This window comes from Myotis yumanensis, unplaced genomic scaffold, assembly GCF_028538775.1.
Source record: "Myotis yumanensis isolate MYYU_CA2020_CCGP unplaced genomic scaffold, mMyoYum1.0.hap1 SCAF_7, whole genome shotgun sequence".
Classification (NCBI taxonomy): Eukaryota; Metazoa; Chordata; class Mammalia; order Chiroptera; family Vespertilionidae; genus Myotis; species Myotis yumanensis.
Window position 1 is genome coordinate 60,442,535 of NW_027223758.1, and position 22,778 is coordinate 60,465,312.

Here is a 22,778-nt window from a genome sequence, read left to right on the forward strand (position 1 = left end):
TGCCCTATAAAGTCTGATCTGCATTGGATTCTGTACTTACTCCTTACCGGTATGTCCTTACACAATAATCCAAAAAGAAAAGCAAGAATATATTTCTTGTGGCTAGAAAACTGAAAAAAAGCAACCTAAAAGCCAGATCAGATGGGACATCCCAATCGAGCAGTGAGTAAATTACTCTAATATTGTGGCTGCACTCTGGGACCAACACTGAAGCTCCACATCACACCGGCTCCTATTGTGGGCAAAGGAATGGTGTCGAGAGTTAGCTCAGCGACTCACATGGCACTGCTGCCTTGGCATCCATTTTTCTGTGGCCAAGAGGCCTGCAGTGACCTTAAACTGACACTTGCCCCCTCATACAACCATGTGCCCTAGACAGTAGCCGCAGGGTCAGAAGCTAATGTAAGTTCCTGTGGTGACAGCCCCTGTGATCAACAGTCTCCCCTGCCTCCCAGAGCCTCACCCTGTGTGCCCCAAGGATAAGACCCCTGTGGAGCTTCCCCAAAGTCTGCTTTTTTGGTTTGGGCCTTAGCTCAGGAACCCCAAAGCACTGCACCCACAGAACCAGATAAAGCAGGTGCCAGGTTCTGTCTCTCTGTCAGCATCCCTGCCTTGCCTTCCCATGTGGCCCCTTGAGACATGCTGGGTACTTTCTCCAGGACCTGTGAGTAAAAAACTCCTCAATTCCATTTTCTCCTACGGTCTGTTGTTGGACCTTGCTTGGCTCATCATCTGGCACCCTGTGCACCACTTAACAAGTCTTAATTTGGGAAATTCATAACAGATGGGAAGGCACCACATCTACTTGATACTTAGGACGTAAGTGTAGCGCATCATATAGAAAATAAAAAAGGAAGCATGCATTTTTTTAAAAGATAAAATTCTCATTGAAAGACCATGATCTGGACACATCAGGATCCCCAGTCCTTGGCTCTAGCAGTTGAGCACAAGTACCACACATCTATTCATATGTTGTATAGAGTGAATGGGACTTTTCCTTGCAATGAGCATAGACTCCCCAAACTAGACACTGATCACACTACCTTGAATGCTTATCTTCAATTTCTCAGTAAATGTCATGAGATCTTGACTCTCGTTGAGGAGTCTTTCAGTCGCCCTGGCCACATGTTGACTACTTGTTAACACTCTACTGAGCTGATAGAAAATAAAGGTCTCAGGTTAGTCTGACTTGAGTAATATGAAGCTTTGATGTTCAAGTTGTCTCTTTTAAATAACAAAATATATTCCAGAATGTAAGTATTTACACTACCATATAAACCAAGGTTGATATTTTGGGATTGGAAATTAAGTGGTTAATGAAATAATTTACTGCTACCTTTGTATGAGAAAAGATGACATATTTTCAAAAGCAGCCTAAGTGGTTATTATACCACAGATTCTCCTAGAGTCTCTACTATGAAGATTCTATATTCACCTTATGACCCAAGTATACAGAATGAGAAAGAAAAATCTTAACCAATTTTTACTGACCGCAAGAACTTAGTCAAGGAGTTAAGAACATGGAGTCAGATAAACCAGGTTTCAGGCCCAGGTCTGCCAACCTGGAGACCTAGACTAACACCTTCTAGTCTCATCGATAACCTGGGTAATAACAGCACTTACCTCATGGACTTTATGAAGATGAAATTTGATGATGTATGTAAAGCTGGCAGCCCAGGGGCTGAGACTTACTGGTAGCTGTCCTCAGCTGCTGTTTTTTTTTTTTTTTTTTTTTAAATTAGGGAATGTCATAATTGGTAAAAGGAAAGGTTGTAATTTCCAGGAATGTAAAGTAACTCAGACTAGGTCTAAAAGGGTTTTATAGTCAAAATCCAAAGAGAATCCTCTTTAATGAATAGAGAGAATTTATTTAAGCAGCTTATCATTTCCTACCAAATGTTTGCTTGCTGAGGTACGTAGAGCCCACACTTAAGCCTTAAACTCGCCCCAAATCATTACTAATTTTAAATTAACAGGAGCCAAGCTAATACTTATTTTTAGGGTGCACACCACTATGTATATGTGTAGATGTTGAGAGACATAGATACATCTATGTATAGATACACTATTATATACATATCTAAGTATACACACATACATATTTGCCGGAAGCCGGTCCATCCTTGCTGCTTGACACAGTCACTGCAGGAAAGAAACATCTGCACAGCATATGTTTCAAGGGACCTGGCATATATAGCATATTGTTCTTAATATGTTTGCTCTCCTTAGTGCCATGTGTTTTAACCAAGGTCACCTCTCTGAGAAAGGTTGTTTCCCCAGGTGGGGATTTTTCCCTGAGGATAGGGAGGGGATACAAGCCCTTAATTAAGTGCCAGGCGGGTAGTTAAGCTACATAATCTTTACTCCCTGGAATGGAGATAAGAAACGCCCTAACCTTTGTAATAGAAATTGACAGGATTAAAATCGGCTGGTATAAATACAGATGTAACAAGACAATAAACATGAGATCCTCATCAGATCCTCATCAGTTCCTAACCAGAGCTCCGACCAGAACTTTGGCTGGAGATCCTGGCTAGAGGTCCTGACTAGGCTGCTGATCAACTGAAGGCTGTCTTCGTGTCATTCCTTCTTCGCCGACTCTGTCCACACCTTTGGGGACCCCTGGACCCACTGGGGTTGGACCCCAGCACATATGCATGTGCACATAAAATTCGTAAGTGAAAATTATAAATTTGGCAATAGGCCCCCTCACCATCTGTGAATGAGGAAATTCCATTCATCTGACATGGGATAAACAGACTACATTCCTTGCTGACTTTAGAGCGAGCTCACTTGCCATTCAAAGTCCGAAAATCAGAAGCACATGGCCTAAAGCCCAAAGGGTGTACGAACACCACACAACCAGCGCCAGGCCCTGCCCAGCGAATTGCAGCAAGTGGTCCTGGTGTTGGGGAAGTGCCTCAACACTGTGCTCACCACGTGCTTAGTTAATGCAGCCAATTTAGGAGAAGGAAGAAACCTCAGGGACCTTTCAATCCCACCCACCCCTTGATTCATAGGAGAAAATGATGCTCAAATGGGAAGGTGACTGCTCAACGGCTCCCTCAGCAGAGGTGACAATAGAAATTAAGCCAGGAGCCTTCCCCCACGAACACATTTCTGCCAAGGTTAAAACTGATTTGATCATAAAGTCCCTGGAGCACAGCTCCTGAGAGGCAGAGGCTGCCCTGACCTAACTGGAACCTTCGAGACCGCCCCAATGCAATTGCTCATAAATGCTGGGTGGTAAGTGAGCCCTTTGTGTGAAAAATTTACCTCCCTTTGCAGGTCATCTGTTTGTTCTGTAACACCTTCAAGTTGAAGTTTTACCAGCCCCTGTTGTGTATTTCCTTTTAATAAAGACTCCTACAAAGAATGAAGAGAACAAATCACAATGCTTCAAAATAAATGTTCTGATTCACTGGTTACCAACTATTTTGTTCACAGAAATAAATTCTTCTTTCCTTGAAATTGCATTAAAAAATAAAATGAATCACATTTATGTAAGTTTTGATTATAGCAACATGCTCCCATCTGCCACCTTTTGCATAATATTCCCCATACATGCCTGGCCGGTGTGGCTCAGTCATTGAATGTTGATCTATGAACCATAAGGTCACGGTTCAATTCTCAGTCAGAGTACATGCCAGGGTTGTGGGCTCGATCCCCAGTGTGGGGCAGGCAGGAGGCAGTCAATGATCCTCTCTCATCATTGATCTCTCTCTCACTCTCTTTCTCTCTCTCTCTTCCTTCCTCTCTGAAGTCAATTTTATATATATAATATTTCCCATACATACTAGTATATGAATTTAAAGTATGTTGTATTGTGCAGAATCCATTACTCCTGCTATTCTTGGGTAAGTCTGGCTTAATTTCATTAGAGTTACATCAATTTTAACCATAATTGCTAACACTTTTAAAATTTCACTTTAAAAACTTATTAGGCTTAAAGAAAAAAAACTTATTAGGCTAAAATACAAAAGTATTAAGTAAGTCTTCATAATCACTAACAATTAGTGCTTAATTTATGCCAACAGTCTTCTAATTTTTTACTTGCATGATTGTATTTAAACCTTATAACAACCCTACAAAATGGCTATATTATTATTCGGGGGGGGGGGGGATAATTAAGTGACTTGGCCAAGGTTGCTGTGTAGATAACAATGAAAACAGTAAACAGTTAAGAGTTTACATTCTTAATCTAGTGCATAATTTAGATAAACATAAAAAGTTATTTAAAGGAATTGGCAAGTGGTTTAAATGGGAGCAAATCATTCAAACATAGTTAAAATTGACATATTCATAGATAGAAGGTAGGCTGACAGCTGGTGGCAGGGACTGGGGGTGAGAGAAGAGATTGAGGGAAAAAAGAGAGAGAAAAAACTCATAGACATTGACAATGGTGTGGTGATTTCTGGGGTAGAGGGGGTGGGGGGAGGTAGAGGAGGGTATGGGGGAATAAATGGTGAACATACAATACAATGTACAGATGATGTGTTGTGGAATTGTGCTTCTGAAACCTGTATAATTTTATTAACCAGTGTCACCACAATAAAGTCAATAAAAAGAAAAAAATATTTAAAATTTAAGGCAAGAATTTATCTCACTTGATAAATTTAAAATATAGTTATATGCCTGGGGCCCCTAGTGATAAAAAAAAAATAGTATTGGCAGATTGTGTCTATGGTGAGTGTAAAAAAAATTTCATATTTCCTGGTTTTTATTTTAAAAATGAACACACACACACACACAGGCACACTTGCCTAAGGAAATGTCTAATCTAAGAAAAGCTTTTAATTAAAAAAGACAGTCAGGAATGACTATCCTTGACACAGTGAATTAATTATCTCAAATCCTAATGTATAGGTTTTAAGGAAAATTAAGAATAATATTTTTTTCCAATTAGCATTAAAAATACTAGAGTAGAATGCTGTCAACTGAGTCTATTTCTAACCACCACCACCACCACCACCCCACCGCCTTTTTGGGACCCAGATCCTATTTGACTAAACATAAAACGGTGATATGCCCACAGAGATTTTTATATAATCTTCCAGGTTAAAAAAAAACTTTTGCGCCTAAAACTCAAGTTAAGAATAATACATTTACAGAACATAGTTATCTTCAGCAGATTCCAACATTAAAGAAGATACCACCCCAATTTATTTCCTGTATTTGTATTAGGACAGCTATTTTCAAATAGCCCAAGGTTTGTCTTAAAGAGGCACAAGTGCACTTTGCTTTATTCGAAAGGTGAAGAACGACCGTGAGGTAGAATTTATGAAAAGGCATCTAATGAATAACTCATAAACAATGAAGGGGTCCTACAGTAAAACAAGTTAGTGTTGGATAATAAGGTCTCTGGTCACGTTCAAGGGAAGGCTGGACACCTCCCAGCAGTACACACCGTGAATAAGGAAGCAGGGGGGACAGACAGAATGACTCCTACTGTCCAGCCCAACTCCATATCTCTCAATGATGCATCTCTGTATTCCCAGTACCTACCCGGAGATATTTGGTTGTATTTTCCAGGTTTGGCAAAATTCCATATGGGACAGGAATAATGCTGGTGAGGTTCACAGAAAGGCTGGTATCACCAATATTGTCTAAGTCATCCAGCAGCACACCTACGCATTCATCATCACAAGCTAAAAGAAAAAGAAAGTTAAATTAATGCAAAATGGTCTGCACATTTTCCCTTGGGTGTGCATTAGCCATTTTACAATAACAACATAAAGTCATAATAAGGGCAAAGCATACGACAAGGCTTCCAGGAACGGAATCTCACACCATGGGAGGCAAGCAGAGAACACAAGTCCCTATCCTCAGATGGTGACTCCAAGACTCAGATCAGAGAAGTGACTTCCCTGGTCACACAGGAAGCAACAACTGATCCGAGTGGGTCCCAGGTCAGGTGCACGTTGTGTCAACACCTCCAACCTTTGCAGTGCATCTGCTCATTCGGGACTTGGACCAATGGCAACGAATTTCAAATGTGTTTCCTTGCAGAGCCTGGTCTGTCATTTTCTGAGATAGTATGCAAACACACCTTCAGCAAATTCAAGAGAAGGAGACTGGGGAAAATAATGGATGTGTTTTTCCTTAAAACAAACACATAAACAAAAGCTCTTGAATGCCATGATCCTTACATTACTTCCCCCCCCATCTTCCCCATGAACCACTGAGAAGACATTTGTAGATGAGCACTCATGTACTTGCTACTAAAATAAATCAGGACTGGAGAAAAACCCACAGCAGCCAAGAGCTGAAGCCACCAGTGAAATCTGAGTAACACAAATGACAACCCACAAAGGTGTTCTCTCTCTGCGCGGACACTTGGCTCCATTAAAGGGATATTAATGCAGATAAACTAATGAAGCTGGAATTACTGTGCTGCTTAGAGTGCTAGAGAGATAAATGCTGCTACCCTAGAACCTTCTGCCTTGGCTCCAAACGCACTATGAAAAGTTCAGTTTGGCAGAATACATAGCAATCCTTGCTTAATTAAAATAGGACTTTCTCCTGCGGATGCCATAGGGCGCAGTAATAGAAAAACAATAGGAAAACAGTTGAGAGGAAAAACCACCTTTAAACAGTTAGGAAGGAAAATACCCACAAACACAATTGCTTTCCACCAGAATGTGCCTGGGTTCACAGTCCTCGCATCGGAGCCCCGCGGCCCCTGGCCTGCAGATGCACTGCCCAGTCCCCCGGTCACAGTCCCGGTGAACAGAGCCATGCGGGCTGCAATCACACCTCTGGCAGGTGCCGCCTGGCATTCCAGGGTTCCCATGATAGCCCGAGGAGCACCTATGGAAAGGAGAATATGCAGGTACAGACAACAGTATCAGTGCCAGTAAGATAATATATCAACCACTTCTGCCAAGTGAAGTGCAAAGAACACTGTCCCACTTACCTCATTCTACATTTTATATCCTAAAAGGAGGATGAGATAGTCATAGAAGGTGCATTTACTTACCTTAATACATAGATTTTGTTTTGGAATATCAATCATGCACAACCAAACTGATACTCTCAAATCACTTTAGTAAATATGTCCTATAATATAAAGCAGCAGATGTGCCTTGCTATTTCCACGCCATAACGCCATAACATACCTCTCACAATATTGCCCTTCGTAGCCCCGCACACAGGCGTCACAGCGGAAATCGTGATCACCTTCCAAGACACAAGTCGGACTAAAACTGAGAGAAAAACAATGGTTTTTGAATTTTCAGTTATACAATTTCAACTCTTGCTTGTGGTACTTGTTCATTACTCTTAGGGTGCAAGACACTGTCCTGAAAATTAAGTGATTACAGTGCACAGTTAGACAAGGTTTTTAGGGCTTAAAATATACTGAGCAAAAATATATTGGGGAAAATAAACATGTAACCACTACTTGTGCACCTCTTGTATCCAAAAGACACTCATTAGAACCTGTCCAGTGACAACCATGTGAGGGGAAGGAGGCAGATCTTACAGATTTCCCCTGATTCGTCACCAAACAAGAAAGCTTCCCAGGTGAATGGTCTTGTTCTGAGATTTAGGTGAAGAATTATCTGACTTATTAGATGAAAAGGTGATTACAGAGAGCTGTACATGATGACTATGAGTAAGCATGAAAACCAGCAGAGAGAAGAGAGTGGGACAAATGCTGGTGAATATAATGGGCTACAATGACAGGCAAGTAGGAAAAGGTGGGGCAAAGAAAAGTGAAGAGTAGGGGTGGAATTTGAAAATAAATGGACCTAAAGGTAGGGATTCGTGTGAAGGACAATTTGAAGCAAAATGATGGAGCTGCTCAGAGTTTAATATCCACTCTGATAATGGATCCCCCTCAGTCATGGACTTCTGTTTTGGCTTATTCCTTCCTTTCTTTTCAACCACTGCCTCAACGTTTTAAATGACAATACACCATGCGCCATCTAGAGGCACATATGGGTACTGCAAACCATTGAAGAAAACCACCTGGACAGTCTTGGGTTTGGGGCCAGTTAAGAGAAGTTCCAAGAATGAGTTACAAGATTCTCTATCAGCCCTACTTCACTTTTAAATTTTTACTCCTTAAACAGCAAAGGGACAGACTTCAGTGGAAACATAAAATGTGTAGAAAGCAAAGCATGCATTTTAGGGCCCTTCAGGTACATAGCACATTATAAATGTCCACAGGCTCTTCCTAGCAGTGTAAACTTTAATTCATTATCATAGGCTATGGGGATGGTTAGAACCTTTTTTGACTGAAAAAGTAAAATATTCAAACATTACAGAAATATGAGAAGTAGAAAGGTGATATATTCTTCCAAACATTTCTCCGGGCACATACAGCCACGGAGCTATGGATATGAATATACACATGAATATAAACTTTTTCCAAAATGGCATCACATTATATAGTCACAGTTAAATAATTAATTGGCCATTTCTCCAATTTTGTACATATAGATATACCTTATTCTTTTCTCAGTGTTTGTATAATATTTCACTCTAGGTATGTACCACAATGTCTATCCATCCCCCGGAGACAGGTATTTCAGTTTCTCCCCAGTTTCTCATGAGTATAAGCAATGATTAAATGTATGCATCTTTACACACATATGCAAGTATTTCTGTAGTTTAGATTACAGGAGTGGAATTGAGTCAAATTTTATATACAGATTTAATACAAAACATTAATGGTAACAATAAATTTTAGGGTGCTTGGTAGTTTACAAGGGAAGTGTACACAGTGCCTCTCCTTTGGTATTCACCATCAAGCATCGCTTTCTTGGAGATAATAGAAGATAGAAGATTCAAAGAAATATTGAAAAGAAAACTTCATTTTAGTATACTAAATGTGTATATTTGATCTTCCTGTGTTCAATGCCGTGTCAAATATTCTAAGCAATGATGAAATGATATTTATGAATTACAATTTTCATTAAAACCAAAGAGGACACACAGATATTCCAACTTCCACTTAAAATCTCTGGTTCTTTTTGGTGTGCAGATAATTCTACACAATCATCATGAGTGCCAGGGAGAACCTGGCCCCAGTTTCATCACTATGTAGCATTTCTGCATTTCATCAATCATCACCAAATATAAATTCTAAACCTGTTCCCTTACACTAAACAGGAACAGAATTCCTTATGTCATTATTCATAAAATTAATAATAATTCACCTCTAGGCACACTGGATACATAGGTCGGAGGTTAAAATTGTTCTTTTAAAAAAAACAAAACACAAAAAAACACACACACACTAAAAGAGAAACCCCAACAACTTGAAAGTCCTTTCTTTAATTGGTTCCATTTTCACACCCCAATACCAACACAGATACTTTGCTTTTGAAAAGATTCTCTTCAAGTGCTAGTGAGAATTGAACACTTTTTCTAAAATTAGCCATTCTCAACACATGGAAAATATTAATTAAAACAGACATGTACAGATCCTGGAAACTGGGGCTGAAAACAGAATCACCCCAAGCTTCAGTGGGGCAGGTGTGCAGCGCATCTGCACAAGCTCACCTGGCAGGGCCGCTGTGAGGACAGGTGCACAGAGAGCAGTCGGTGGCTGAGCCCGTCACCTTCCCATAGAACCCGGGAGCACACACATCACAGTGGTCACCAGACGTGTTATCGCCGCAGTTCTGGGGCCCCATGTTTAAGAAGAGGGAAAATGGGAAGTTGTTAGAAATCATCCTTATCTGGTAACAGCTAAGCACCACCATGTTTCATGTCAGTTTATTTTTATTCTTAGGGAAGGGAGTAGTTTCTTCAAGTTTGTTAAATCATGGAAATATTGCCAGCTCTGTGGCCTTCTTTCATTATAAAACTGTACTTATCCAATACAGCCTAGAACTTACTAACACATTCTTCTTATGGAAAATATCCACAGAGCAGCTAGCTTTTGATCCTTAAAATTTGAATATAAAATATATAGAGATTTAAAGTGATCTGAAGCACTGGCTTTGCACATGGTTGGGGTTCAATGATCACATGTAGGGAGTTGAAAGATCAGAGTGAATGAATAAATGATGTGTGAAACAGACAGTGAGGGAAGAAAACGCAGGGTTTAGAGCTGCACCAATAGACTCCTGCAATAACAAAATCGTTTCCAGTTAAAATTTATGTCATCATTTGGACCTAAAAGTAGGCTATTAAAAAAATTAAGCTAAAAGACCAAGCAGTTCTTGACATCGAGTCCAACACAAAACCTGCTTTTGTTTGGCCTTGGGCGCTGGACTGGGTCTGACGCAGTGACAGAAACCACTGAGCAAATGCATTACCTCAGGCTATATAGTGGGCAGCAAGAGAGGATGTAGAGAGAAACCTTTTTATATGTTTGAAAAACTACTTTCACATTTTTCTTTTTTTTCTTTTTTTTTATTATTTTAATAATTTTTATTTCTTAAAGTATTACAAAGAGTATTACATATGTCTCCTTTTTTCCCCCCCTTGACATTCCCCCGGTCCCTACCCCCCGCCACCCCCGCCCCGTGTCTTGTGTCCATTGGTTAATCTTATATGCATGCATATAAGTCCTTCAGTTGGTCTCTTAATCCCACCCCCCAACCCTCCCCAGGCTTCCCACTGTAGTTTAACATTCTGTTCAATGTTGTTCTGCTTCTGTATCTACCCCTGTTCATCAGTCCATACTGGTCCCCTTTATTTGTCCCAACCTCACTGGAGTAGTCTCAACCTCACCCGGGCCGTCTGAGCCTCACCAGGGCCGTTTCAACCTCACCCGGGCCGTCCCTACCTCACGGGGGCCGTTTCAACCTCACCGGGGTCGTCCCTACCTCACGGGGGCCGTTTCAACCTCACCGGGGTCGTCCCTACCTCACGGGGGCCGTTTCAACCTGACCGGGGTCGTCCCTACCACACCGGGGCCGTTTCAACCTGACCGGGGTTGTCCCTACCACACCAGGGCCGTTTCGACCTGACCGGGGTTGTCCCTACCAGACCGGGGTCGTCCCTACCTCACGGGGGCCGTTTCAACCTCACCGGGGCCGTCCCGACTTCACCAGGGCCGTTTCAACCTCACCGGGGTTGTCCCTACCACACTGGGGCCGTTTCAACCTGACTGGGGTTGTCCCTACCACACCGGGGCCGTTTCGATCTGACCGGGGTTGTCCCTACCAGACCGGGGTCGTCCCTACCTCACGGGGGCTGTTTCAACTTCACCGGGGCCGTCCCGACTTCACCAGTGCCGTTTCAACCTCACCGGGGTTGTCCCTACCACACCGGGGCCGTTTCGACCTGACCAGGGTCGTCCCTACCTCACGGGGGCCGTTTCAACCTGACCAGGGTTGTCCCTACCACACCGGGGCCGTTTCGACCTGACTGGGGTCGTCCCTACCTCACGGGGGCCGTTTCAACCTCACCAGGGTTGTCCCTACCTCACGGGGGCCGTTTCAACCTGACCGGGGTTGTCCCTACCACACCGGGCCGTTTCGACCTGACTGGGGTCGTCCCTACCTCACGGGAGCCATTTCAACCTCACCGGGGTCGTCCCTACCTCACGGGGGCCGTTTCAACCTGACCAGGGTTGTCCCTACCACACCGGGGCCGTTTCGACCTGACCAGGGTCGTCCCTACCTCACGGGGGCCGTTTCAACCTCACCGGGGTCGTCCCTACCACACCGGGACCGTTTCAACCTCACCGGGGCCATCCCGACCTCACCGGGGCCATCCCAGCCTTACTGGGGAAACAGGAAGTTTGGCCCTCTGTCCGCTGCCGGCGGCTCCCCACCAGACAAAATCTCCAGGCGTTCCTGGTGGTTGAACATCCAGCACTCCTGCCCTCCACCAAGTGTACAGACTGCCTGTCTGCTGTCCCCCAGCGCCCCACAAGAGACTGGGACCAGTGGGCATGTTTGTGCGCTTGCTGGTACAGCAGTTCCACAGTGCCGGCCGAGTCAGGCCCAGCCCTGGCCGGCCCTGGACCCGACTCTGCCCCCCGATTGCGTCCCTCCCAGATGCAAGGAGCTGAAATCTGCAGCCTGCTGGGATGGGCTCTGTACTTGGTGCCTCTGCACATCCTACTCAGTCTCAATGCGCTTCTTTCTATGCGAGGAGTTGAAATCTGCAGTTTGTTGGGTTGGGCTCTGTACTTGGTGTCACATCCTACTCAGTCTCAATGTTCTTTCTCTCCTTCCAGTTGTAGAGCTTCCACTGGGCCAACTTTCCCATGGTTCTGTATGATAGGTGTTTGTCTGATATTTGGTAGTTTCGATGTTGTTGTGTGAGGTAGCACGCACAGGTCTCTTCCTTATGCCGCCATCCTGGTTCTCCTGGGTCTGCTTCTTGAGTGTGTCTCCCATGGCTGCGAGCAGTTGAAGTCTGCAATTTGTTGGGATAGGCTGCAAAAGCGCAGGTGGGTCTTTTTGTGCACCTGGCACAGCTTGGATGGGGATGTAAATTGATTAGGGCTGAGACTCATGGAGTCGCCATGGCGGAGCAAATAGCACTGGCTGAGTCTCCGCGGCCCCTTGAATCTCTGCCAGGGCTTTGTGTCCCCCAGTGCCAGCGAGCAGCTGTGCAACAGAGTCTCCCTCGCTTTCTGATGGCTGCAAGGCCGTGCTGCCTCTCCCCGTAGGGTCTGGTGCCTCATGATCCCGCCTGAACCAGCTCAGTGGATTTGAAAGTTTGCAGAAGCAAAGGCGTTTCTACTTGTGAGTCTGGCCCAGCCCAGATGGGAATGTAAATTGCGTAGGGCGGGGTCACAAGGAGTCGCCGGGGCGGAGACTCAGCGGCCCCTTGCCTATCCAGGACTCCAGGACTTTGCGTCCCCCAGTGCCGGCGAGCAGCCGAGCGCCAGAGCCTCCCTCGCTTTCTGACCACTGGAAGGCCCTGCCATCTCTCGCCTTGGGGCCTGGGGCCTCAGAGACCCGCCCGAACCAGCTCAGTGGATTTGAGAGTTTGTAAAAGCACAGTCATTCCCTCTTGTGCCTCTGGCACAGCCCTGAGGGTAGGGCGGGGTCACAGGGAGTCACCAGCGTGGAGGAAATAGCGATGGCAGCGTCTCCGCGCCCCTCGCCTCCCGGGGACACCAGGACTTCTTGTCCCTCAGTGCCGGCGAGCAGCCGCGTGTCAGAGCTTCCCTCGCTCTCCGACCACTGCAAGGCCGTGGCCGCCTCTCCCTGTGGGATCTGGGGCCTCAGAGACCCGCCCCGAGCAAGCCCAGAGGATTCGAGGGTTCGTAAAAAACCGAGAATCCATTTGCAGCCCGCGTGGCGTGTGACTGCGTACCTCTGGTTTTGGTGCCTCCGTAGCTCCCACTCAGTCTCACTGCGCTTCTTTCTTTTCCTCCAGTTGTAGATCTCCCACTGGGCCAACTTCCCCATGGTTCTGAGTGGCGGTTGTTTACTTCATAGTTGATAGTTTCAATGATGCTGTGAGAGAGCAGCACACACAGGTCCACTCCCTACGCCGCCATCTTGGTTCTCTCTCACATTTTTCTTATTAAAAATGATTCCAGTATTTTTCATTTTAAAATTGTATCCCTACTTTACCTGATGAAAATAGATTTTACTGGGACCCAGTTGGCCCCTAAAACTGGCATCTCTTTAGAAGTAAAATTTGCAACCACTCTCTTAAAAAGAAAATGTATTAAAAAGTTTCATATACGCGCGCGCACACACACACACACACACACACACACTAGAGGCCCAGTGCATGAAATTTGTATACTCAGGGGGATCCCTCAGCCCAGCCTGCACCCTCTCACAGTCAGGGAGCCCTTGGAGAATGTCTAACTGACTGCTTAGGCACGCTTCCAGAAGGGAGCGGGCCTAAGCCAGCAGTCAGACATCCTTAGTGCTGCTGCAGAGGCGAGAGAGGCTCCTGCCACCACCAATGCGCTAGCCAGCTGTGAGCCCAGCTTCTGGCTGAGCAGCGCTTCCCCTGTGGGAGTGCACTGACCACCAGGGGGCAGCTCCTGCATTGAGCGTCTGTCCCCTGGTGGTCAGTGTGCGTCATAGCGACCAATCGTTCCACCGTTAGGTCAATTTGCATATTAGCATTTTATTATATAGGATACATGTATGGATAGAGATAGAGATAGAGATAGAGATAGAGATAGAGATAGAGATAGAGATATATATGGCTGTTAAAGAATAAATATTAGATGGTGAACAGGACTGAAGCAGACTTTTTGGTTTTTGATTGGTAACACCAACTCCCAACATTAAAAGCTCCCCCTAACATATGAGCTCCCTGGTTTTCAAGACCCTAGAGCAGCCGTGGGCAAACTACAGCCCGTGGGCCGGATCCAGCCCGTTTGAAATGAATAAAACTAAAAAAAAAAGACCGTACCCTTTTATGTAATGATGTTTACTTTGAATTTATATTAGTTCACACAAACACTCCATCCATGCTTTTGTTCCGGCCCCCTGGTCCAGTTTAAGAACCCATTGTGGCCCTTAAGTCAAAAAGTTTGCCCACCCCTGCCCTAGAGAATGGAAGACAAGCTGCCCCAAAGAGTGGCAAGCAAATAAGAACCTGTTCATGTGAACTGACACACTATGGGAAGTGCACAGAGAACCTGTCAATTTTTCAACTGGAAAAGGGCTGAGTCCTATCTCTTGGAAGAGGGTAGCTGGGGAGAGGGACTCCCAGGGTATCTCTCTGCTCTTTGGTTTCCTGCCTGCTTTCAGGTCACATATCTGATCAATCTCTTCTATGATAATACCAAAGGCCCAATGACATGAAGAGGGAGGAACATCCTACGTGCTGGATGACAAAATCAAATCCAAAAGGTCTTGACGCCCACCTATACTCTCACAAATGCCTAGGGAGTGCTTAACAGATTTTGTCAAATGGAAATGAATGGTTGTACTGCACCACAAAAGAGGTCTCACAGATAAGACTGAAGAGGAAGGTAAGGTCTCAAGTTCAAAGAGCAAGGCCTCAGGTGCTGAACTTGTGGAAAGAATGTAAGCATCTTAGTGTCTGGTTCATTTGGGACGGGCAGCAGTGACGGCATTGGGCCCTGAGCATGCTTTCAATCAGATGCTGGCCTCACACCTCAGAATGGTGAATGGACTCTGAACCATCACAGGTGACCTGCATGTGCATGTACCCTGAGGGTGTCTGACTGAGAGGGCTGAATACTCAGAGCCTGTGGACACGTGAAAGAAGAGTCTTGTCAAGTGTTTTTGCCAATTACTTGCTAAGATACTTCCACTTTTCATGACCACATTTGAGATAGTGGCTTGTCTCCATGACTCCAAATACTAAAACTATACTAACGGGCAGATGATCCAAGGGCATCAGTCCCAGGAGCAATCAGGGCTGCCCAAAGATGAGCTGAGCGGTTGTGGGAGTGAGCTGGAGGTGTGTAAATATACATTAAATAACTGCTTAGCATGGATATTGTAGTTTAATCTTAAGATCTGAAGGGACTCTGACAAACACAGGTCTGTTGCAGCCCTGAACTTCCAAGCTTTAAGCCCAGACACTATTTTCTGTTAGAGTAGGTTTGGGTTACAGTAATTAGCAATGCCTTGTGGGGACAAGGATAGAACACAGATCTTCCATAAAAAAGGGGGAAGAGCAAGAAGCAAAATGTGTTCTGCTCAACACCGTGATTTATAATCTAGATTTATAATCTTTTGTCCAGTCTTCTGGCATTATGCATGTCCACTGTGGTGTTACTGCAAAATTAACAGGCCCAGGAAGGTCTTCTAGGGTTCCAAGTCACATCTGGCCAACCATTCCCCAGGCAGGGAACTGTCTGGAAGCTATCCATCATGGTTTATGCTGGGAAGACTCTGCCACAATCTTTCATGCTCTTTCCTAGTACAAATCAACAAGTCAGCTGAAGATCTTGGGACTTTGTTCTGGTGAACTCAGGCCAGGAAAGGCAAGGTCATAATTTAGTGTCCTGGGAGTATCTAATCTTGTTAAAATAGTTAGCTGCAAATGCAGTCTGAAAGAACTGATCAACTTGTTAAACTGTTCATGTGACCTTCATCCCTATGATTGGCCAAGGGACCTTCCCACTTAATTACATCTCACTTTATGTTGCCTGAAATCAATTCTCCTTAAATCCTCAGATGATATTTTCCCCTTTTCTCTATTAGCACTCCCTTTTGCCTGGAGCATGAGCTGATTAGAATGAATAAATTTTTCTTAATAGTGTTGCAGCTATTTGCATCCTCATTAAGTCCATTTTACCTTGGATGACTGGAATAATTCTTTAATTCCACATATACAATGGGGTTAGCAAAGGTTAACACATATCTTTTAATTGAGAAAAACCATGAAGTACTTCAGTTTCTAAATTCACCTATGCACTGCTGTAATTTAGCAATTTCCCTTGTAGAAACTGCTTTTAAATTCCACATATGAAAGATGCTTCTCAATAAAAGAAGAGGAAGGCAGATCTAGTGTGACTGAAGGCCAGTTGGTCCTCATTCCTCTGGGCCACACCCAGGACCCCTAATGCTTCCAGTGTGTCTCTCTTGGCAGGCGGTCCATTTTTCTTCAGTAAGTTATTTTATATGAGGCAAAAAATTTATACAATTTACCAATGTTTCCACATGTTATAATAAAGGATGAGGTTTTAGGAGTAGGAAAAGACTATCATATTATTCTATGTTATCAATAAGGCCGTGACAACTTAAGCAAAATCATGAGCACAAGAGTTTATGCTCAATTAGGGCCACAAGACTTCTGTCTGGGTCTTGTGGTACTTTACAATGATCAGAGTTCTCTTCATGTCCCTGAGACCAATCTTGGTCTCTAGGGGAAGGTGTCTAAGACAGCCACAAGAATAATTTTTTTTTACAAATGCAAAAAGAGTACAGAGAAATACATTTTAAACATTGGCATTAACTTATTTTAATACTTCCAGGTGACTCCTCAATTTTTTAAGAATATGTTTTTATTGATTTTAGAAAGAGAGGAAGGGAAAGGGATAGAAAGACACATCGATCAGCTGCCTCCTGTAGCTGATTGAGGACCAGGAATTGAACTGGTGACTTCTTGGTTCATGGGTTGATGCTCAACCACTGAGACACATGGCTGAGCTGACTCTTCAAATTCTATGATGTAAAGTTCTCATCTACTCTGACTATAACCACCAGCATCATTAAGTATAAGCAAGTACCACTTAACCAATTCCCAAATTGATGCCTGCAAACAAATTCAAGGAAGCAAAATTTTTAAAGAATTTCCATTAGCAATCTCAGACCACTTAGATAAAACCTTTCTGAAGAAAACATGATGTGTATCTTACATTTCACTAAATGTAAGCTCTCTCTAAACCAAGGGACTGGTGTGACTTTGAACCGGGAATTTCAATGCTCCCTGCCTACCCTGATTCTAACCTTCAAGCAAGCACCCACCCACACAAGCATACCAGACACTTCCCCGTTTCAGGGTCACAGGTGTCACTGTGGTTGTTACAGCTGCAGGGCACACAAGGAGCAAGCAGAAGGCGAGGTCCCCTGTCACCACCTTCCGGAAGTTTCCCTCTGTAGTAACCAGGTGCACAGTCCTGAGGGTATGCAAAAGGGAAGAAAATGAATAAAAATCCGATTTTAAATTGGGCAAAAAGTTTGAGTAGGCATTTCTCCAAAGACACACAAATAGAAAAGAACACATGAGAAGATGCTCAACATTACAAATCACTAGGGAAGTGCAAATCAAAACCATAATGACACACCACCTCACACGATTAAGATGGCTACTATACTAGTAAAACAACAACAAAAACACAGACAAAAACCGGTGTTGATGAGGAAGTGGAGAAACTGGAACGTGTGCTTTGCTAGAGGGAACATAAAATGATGGAGTACTATGGAGAGCAGTATGGTAGCTCCTCAAAACTTAAAAACAGAACTACCACACGACCTAGCAATTCGATTGAAAAGCTAGGTTTGGAACTGAAAGCAGGGTTCAGAAAGATATTTGTATACCCATGTTCATAGCAGCATTGTTCACAATAGCCAAAAGGTGAAACAACCTATGTATCTTATTGATGGATGCATGGATAAACAGAGTACAGTCTATACATACAACATGATATTTTTCAACCTTGAAATGAAGCACATCCAGATACACTGTACGGCATGAATTAACCTTGGATACATTATGCTAAGTAAATGAGCCAGTCATAAAAAGACAAAAACTGTCTTCCGGTTCCACTCATGTGAGACACTTAGAATAGTCACATTCATAGATAGAGAAAATAGAGTGGTGGTTGCCAAGGACTGGCAAGAGGGGAATGGGAGTTAGTGTCTAATGAGCACAGAGTTTTAGTTTTGCCAGGTGGATAATTCTCAAGATTGGCTGTACATCACTGTGAGTGTACTTAACCTTACAAAACTTGAAAATGGTTAAAATATGTTTATACATATTTTACCACATTAAAAAAATTAAGGGAAAAATAATATAATATGATACACATACGTTCTGTTCATCACTTGGAGCTGCTATAACAAGCATATTTCAACCCAAAACCAGGACATGGACTTGCATCCCAGTCTTCCCACCTGACATGAGAATCCAGCAGTGCCAGGAGGGCAGAGACACTTCTCCAACAGCGAGGCCACCTCCCTCCCCGGGGGCAGCTCATCAGCCTTTCTGCCGACCTCCAGGGAAATGTTTGAAATCCTGGGAAATGGTTAACAAGGATGAGAGTAAACACCAATTTTTAGAAAGACACTTCCTAGGAACAGCGCAGTAGGTAATGAAATTTACACATATATTATAGCCGCACTTTCCTCAGGATTACAAAGGAAATGTGTGAAAGCACATTCATACTGTCCTTACACAGTGAAGGTTCTCAGGCCACATTTTAGACTTAAATTAGTGTTACTGCTCTGGCTGAATAGCTCAGTTCATTGGAGCGTCTCCCATACACCAAAAGGTTGGGGTTCGATTCCCAATCAGGACACAAACTTAGTTTGTAGGTTCAATCCCTAGTCAGGGTGCATATGGGAGGCAACAGATTGATATTTCTCCCTCTCCCACTCCCTCTCCCTTCCTCTCTGAAATCAATGAAAACATGTCCTTGAGTGAGGATAAAAAAAAATAGTGTTACAGAAAATATTCTTGAAAGACCTCCTGAAGTCCAGTTGGCCAAAAGTTAGTGGCCTCCTTTACAGGTTAAGTGAGCAGGTGACAGCATTCTTGATATGTTACTTACAAAGAAATGAGCATTGAGGTTTAAGGGCAGAAAATAGCAGAACTTAAAAATATTTGTTTACATTTTTCCTCATCTAAGATATTACCATTATGTACTTATATTTTATACCCACATTAGTATGAGAGATAAATACTCTCTGTCATTTTTCATACATTTCACACTAATATTACAATTTAATAAGGTTTTGGTGGAGAAAGAAATACAGATATTAATAAATATAGTAGGTAATGGGGGTGAAGTGAATCAAATCTCATCAAACCCCTTCACTTTGCTTTCACATAAGAAAAATATTTTTAAATTCTAGAAGTTTCCACGTACCTGCTTTGCTGTAGCCCTTGACCATAAGATGCTTTAATGAGAATGTACTCAATGTTGCTAAGAACAGACATAAAATCTGAGCGTGTAACAGGCTTTTCAGAAACAGAATTAAAGTATTTCCAATAATTCTGTGGATGGGAAACACATTCAATGAAAAATTCAGAGTACAAATTCTCAGAAGCACACAAACTTACAAAGAAAGTGATTCTTTCACAAATTTATCCAGAAATGAGCCCAGTTCTGTGCATGCCACTAACTTTAATTAAGGAAGACCTCCTGTCACCTCCCAGGGGGCAGCAGTGCCAGTCTCCTGTATCCACACACATCACCCGTCGCAGCCACACAGTGGCCGCTCAGTCAGTATCTCCCTGTGAATGAATACACACTGCCCAGATTCAAGCAGGTCCAAAGACTTCCTACCATTATGTCCACACAGCCAGAGAGTTGTGTACTAAGATCAAGGATTTAAATGCAATTCCCACTAAATTAACATAAGCCTTACATCAGTGTCTTGAGAATAGGAATTTGAGTCATTTTTAGAAATCTTGCTAAACCCATTGGAATTTTGATGCCAGGCTCTCTGAGCTCACTCTCTTACTAGCAGCTTACTGACATCATTATATCCACAGCAAAGCTCACACCTTTGAGGGGCTTATATGAAAAGAGCACATGGTCACCTCTTTCATTTCAGCTTCTTGCTCTTGCCTCACTCCGTTCTCCGGTGCGGGTGCATCCATGTAGATGACTTGCTTTCTGGTCCGGCCTCCTCTGATGAGAACTTGAGGCTCAAGGTTGAAGGTGCCCATGCCATTGGAGGAATAGAAGGCCACGCTGTACTTCAGTTTGCCCCCATAGGCCAGGAGCTATCAAATAGTAAATGATTGCTTACTTCACTGACACAGCATTGATTTTAAAATATTTCATTACAAGCCTGCTGCCATTTAGAAATCTTGCATCTTAAAAATACATCACATGGGTAGACTATGCTGTCTGGAATTTGCTTCCCTCTAATTCTACTTAATTACAGATTAAGTTCACTTAAGCTATAGTCCTTTCTTTGTTAAGTGATTTTTATAAAGTTTTAAAAAATTAAGTTTATTGGGGTAACACTGGTTAATAACATTATATAATTTTCAGGTGTCAACATTATAATTCAATATCTGTGCATGCTTTTGTGTGCCCCCACCCAAAGGCTAGCTTCCTTCCTTTACTATATAATATTTGACCCCTTTACCCACTTCATCCTCCCTTCATCCCTTCTACACTCATATGTGGATTATAGTACAGTTGTTTTTTTAGCCACTTTATTGAGGCGCAATTGGCTGTAAAAAACCATATATATTTAATGTATATAACTTGATGAGTTTGGGGATAAGTATACACCTGTGAAACCATCACCCCCATCATAGTCACATCCATCGCCTCCCACAGCATCCTCTTGATGATACTGACAATGGTAAGTCCCAAAATAACAATCAACGTAGCAATGGTCCCAATTATTTTCAAGCTCCTTTGAATTACAAATTACCTATCTCTGTAGGCTCACTGGGTGTATATTTGCACATTTTAACCATCAGGGTGAATTCACATACAGATTCCAATGTTTATATAAACAAAAATGCAAGTAATGCCTTCAATGTTCTTTCCTCCAAACTGGACGATTTCTGAGAAAGACCTTGTAGGCATAGCAGCCAGGCTTGTGTTGAGCTTATATCAGTAAAAACAGTAAATATTTTTTGAATGACTGCTTTAAAAGAAAGAGATTATGATTTGAATTTTTAAAAGACTAGAAAATTAACCCATACAGTTAGGAGGATTTGTATAAGTGTTAAACTTTTCCATCCCCACTTGGAAGAGGAAATTCATAACCTCTTCAGTGAAGGATAGGCCGGCACAGTCTGTAGTGATTCAAATGACACGGGTATCCCCGGGAGCATGCACGGCTCTCGGCTGGGTGTGGGCCTCACCTGGTCTCCCTGGAACTGCTCCGGCAGCCGCCAGTAAAACGGCTCTGCATGGACGTGCCTCCTGACGGTCACAGCGTCCAGGAGCATGTCAGGGGCCTGGTAATACACCCCCTGGGTTGTGCCCCGGAGGTTACTCTGAGAAACCACTCGCAGAAGAGGCTGATCTGAGCCCAGCGTTATCTAGTCATGGAAGGGAGGGAAAATGCAGTTGAGAACACAACTTATCTCCATACCTTTGATTTGTCAGATTCTACCACTATTTCCCAGACATGATAGCTTCATTATTAAAACCCGAATAATGAAAACCCAAATAATGAAGACTTTTCCTTTCATCTTAAACTTCTGGATTAAAATTACCAGAGAGTGTTCTAAGCATTTAGGGTCAAACTGTTGCTATGTGGGGGCAATGCTCAGTTAGATAGAGACCTCTGAGATATTGCAGTTTCTCTCCTCTCCAACTAAAGCTTTTGATAGATGAGCTAAGGAGCAACACGGAATGCTTTAAGTTCCAGCTCCATATATTTCTTTGGACAGCAGAAGCAGAATTCTGATTCATAAGAAACCCAAATTAGTGTCTCAGTGTTTCTGATTCCATAAAAGCAAAATTTAATGTAAGAACTTGAACTTTCTCCTTAGCCCCACCCGAAACCCAAGGGTTCAGGCTTAAAAACAGAACATGTTAACTGTATGCCTAACTCACCGGTGTCCTCACATAACCCTCCAGCTCCGAGCAGAGCTGTGACAGCCCAGAGCAGAAGCACGGGGTGCAGCCCTGAGGGTTGTCAGCATGGAGAGCAAAGGTACCGGCCCGACACTCATTGCATTGAAGGCCAAGGACATTTTCCTAAAGGGGAAGAAATAATAGACTCATTTTTACCTGAAAAAATATACGATTTCTGAAGAAACAGACATGAAATAAACCAAATCATCTAAATAATTTTGGATCAACAAACATCTCTGAACTAGCTGTTCCTTAACCTCTCTGAGGATTAGTTCTCTCAAAAACTCAATCAGTGACTCCCAAACATAGCTGATGACCAGAATCGTCTTGGACACTTTAGAAAAATACAGAATCCCTGATGAGAGCCTCCTGGAGGGGACCCAGAATCGTTCTGGAGGTCCCAGGTGACTCTGATGATGGGTCAGGGTGATGAACCGCCTATTCAGACCATGTATAATGAGAACTGCTGTCACGAATAGGGAGGCCAAAGGTATTCATGGATGTTTCCATTACTCCCTGGCCACAGTATGTATATGAGTTTTCCCTGCCTCATCCCCAGTTACTAATCACCACTACCGTCTGGCTTCCATCACGCCAGACCCAGAGAAGGACCAGGGAAGTTGGCCAATGA

At 43.3% G+C, this 22,778-nt stretch overlaps 1 protein-coding gene across 1 annotated transcript in view; it reads right to left on the reverse strand.

Moving 5' to 3' along the window:
• LAMA1 (laminin subunit alpha 1) overlaps window positions 1-22,778 on the reverse strand; it is a 155,728-nt gene that overhangs the window by 47,478 nt on the left and 85,472 nt on the right. Inside the window, exons 24-35 of the mRNA XM_070420638.1 lie at window positions 22,127-22,270; window positions 21,427-21,606; window positions 20,137-20,322; window positions 19,460-19,587; window positions 18,486-18,606; window positions 17,351-17,488; window positions 9,511-9,632; window positions 7,119-7,205; window positions 6,617-6,810; window positions 5,506-5,648; window positions 3,277-3,366; window positions 1,044-1,155 (exon numbers count right to left, since the gene is read on the reverse strand). Of these exons, the coding sequence (XP_070276739.1) occupies window positions 1,044-1,155; window positions 3,277-3,366; window positions 5,506-5,648; window positions 6,617-6,810; window positions 7,119-7,205; window positions 9,511-9,632; window positions 17,351-17,488; window positions 18,486-18,606; window positions 19,460-19,587; window positions 20,137-20,322; window positions 21,427-21,606; window positions 22,127-22,270 (1,645 nt within the window). The remainder of the gene's footprint in view (window positions 1-1,043; window positions 1,156-3,276; window positions 3,367-5,505; window positions 5,649-6,616; window positions 6,811-7,118; window positions 7,206-9,510; window positions 9,633-17,350; window positions 17,489-18,485; window positions 18,607-19,459; window positions 19,588-20,136; window positions 20,323-21,426; window positions 21,607-22,126; window positions 22,271-22,778) is intronic.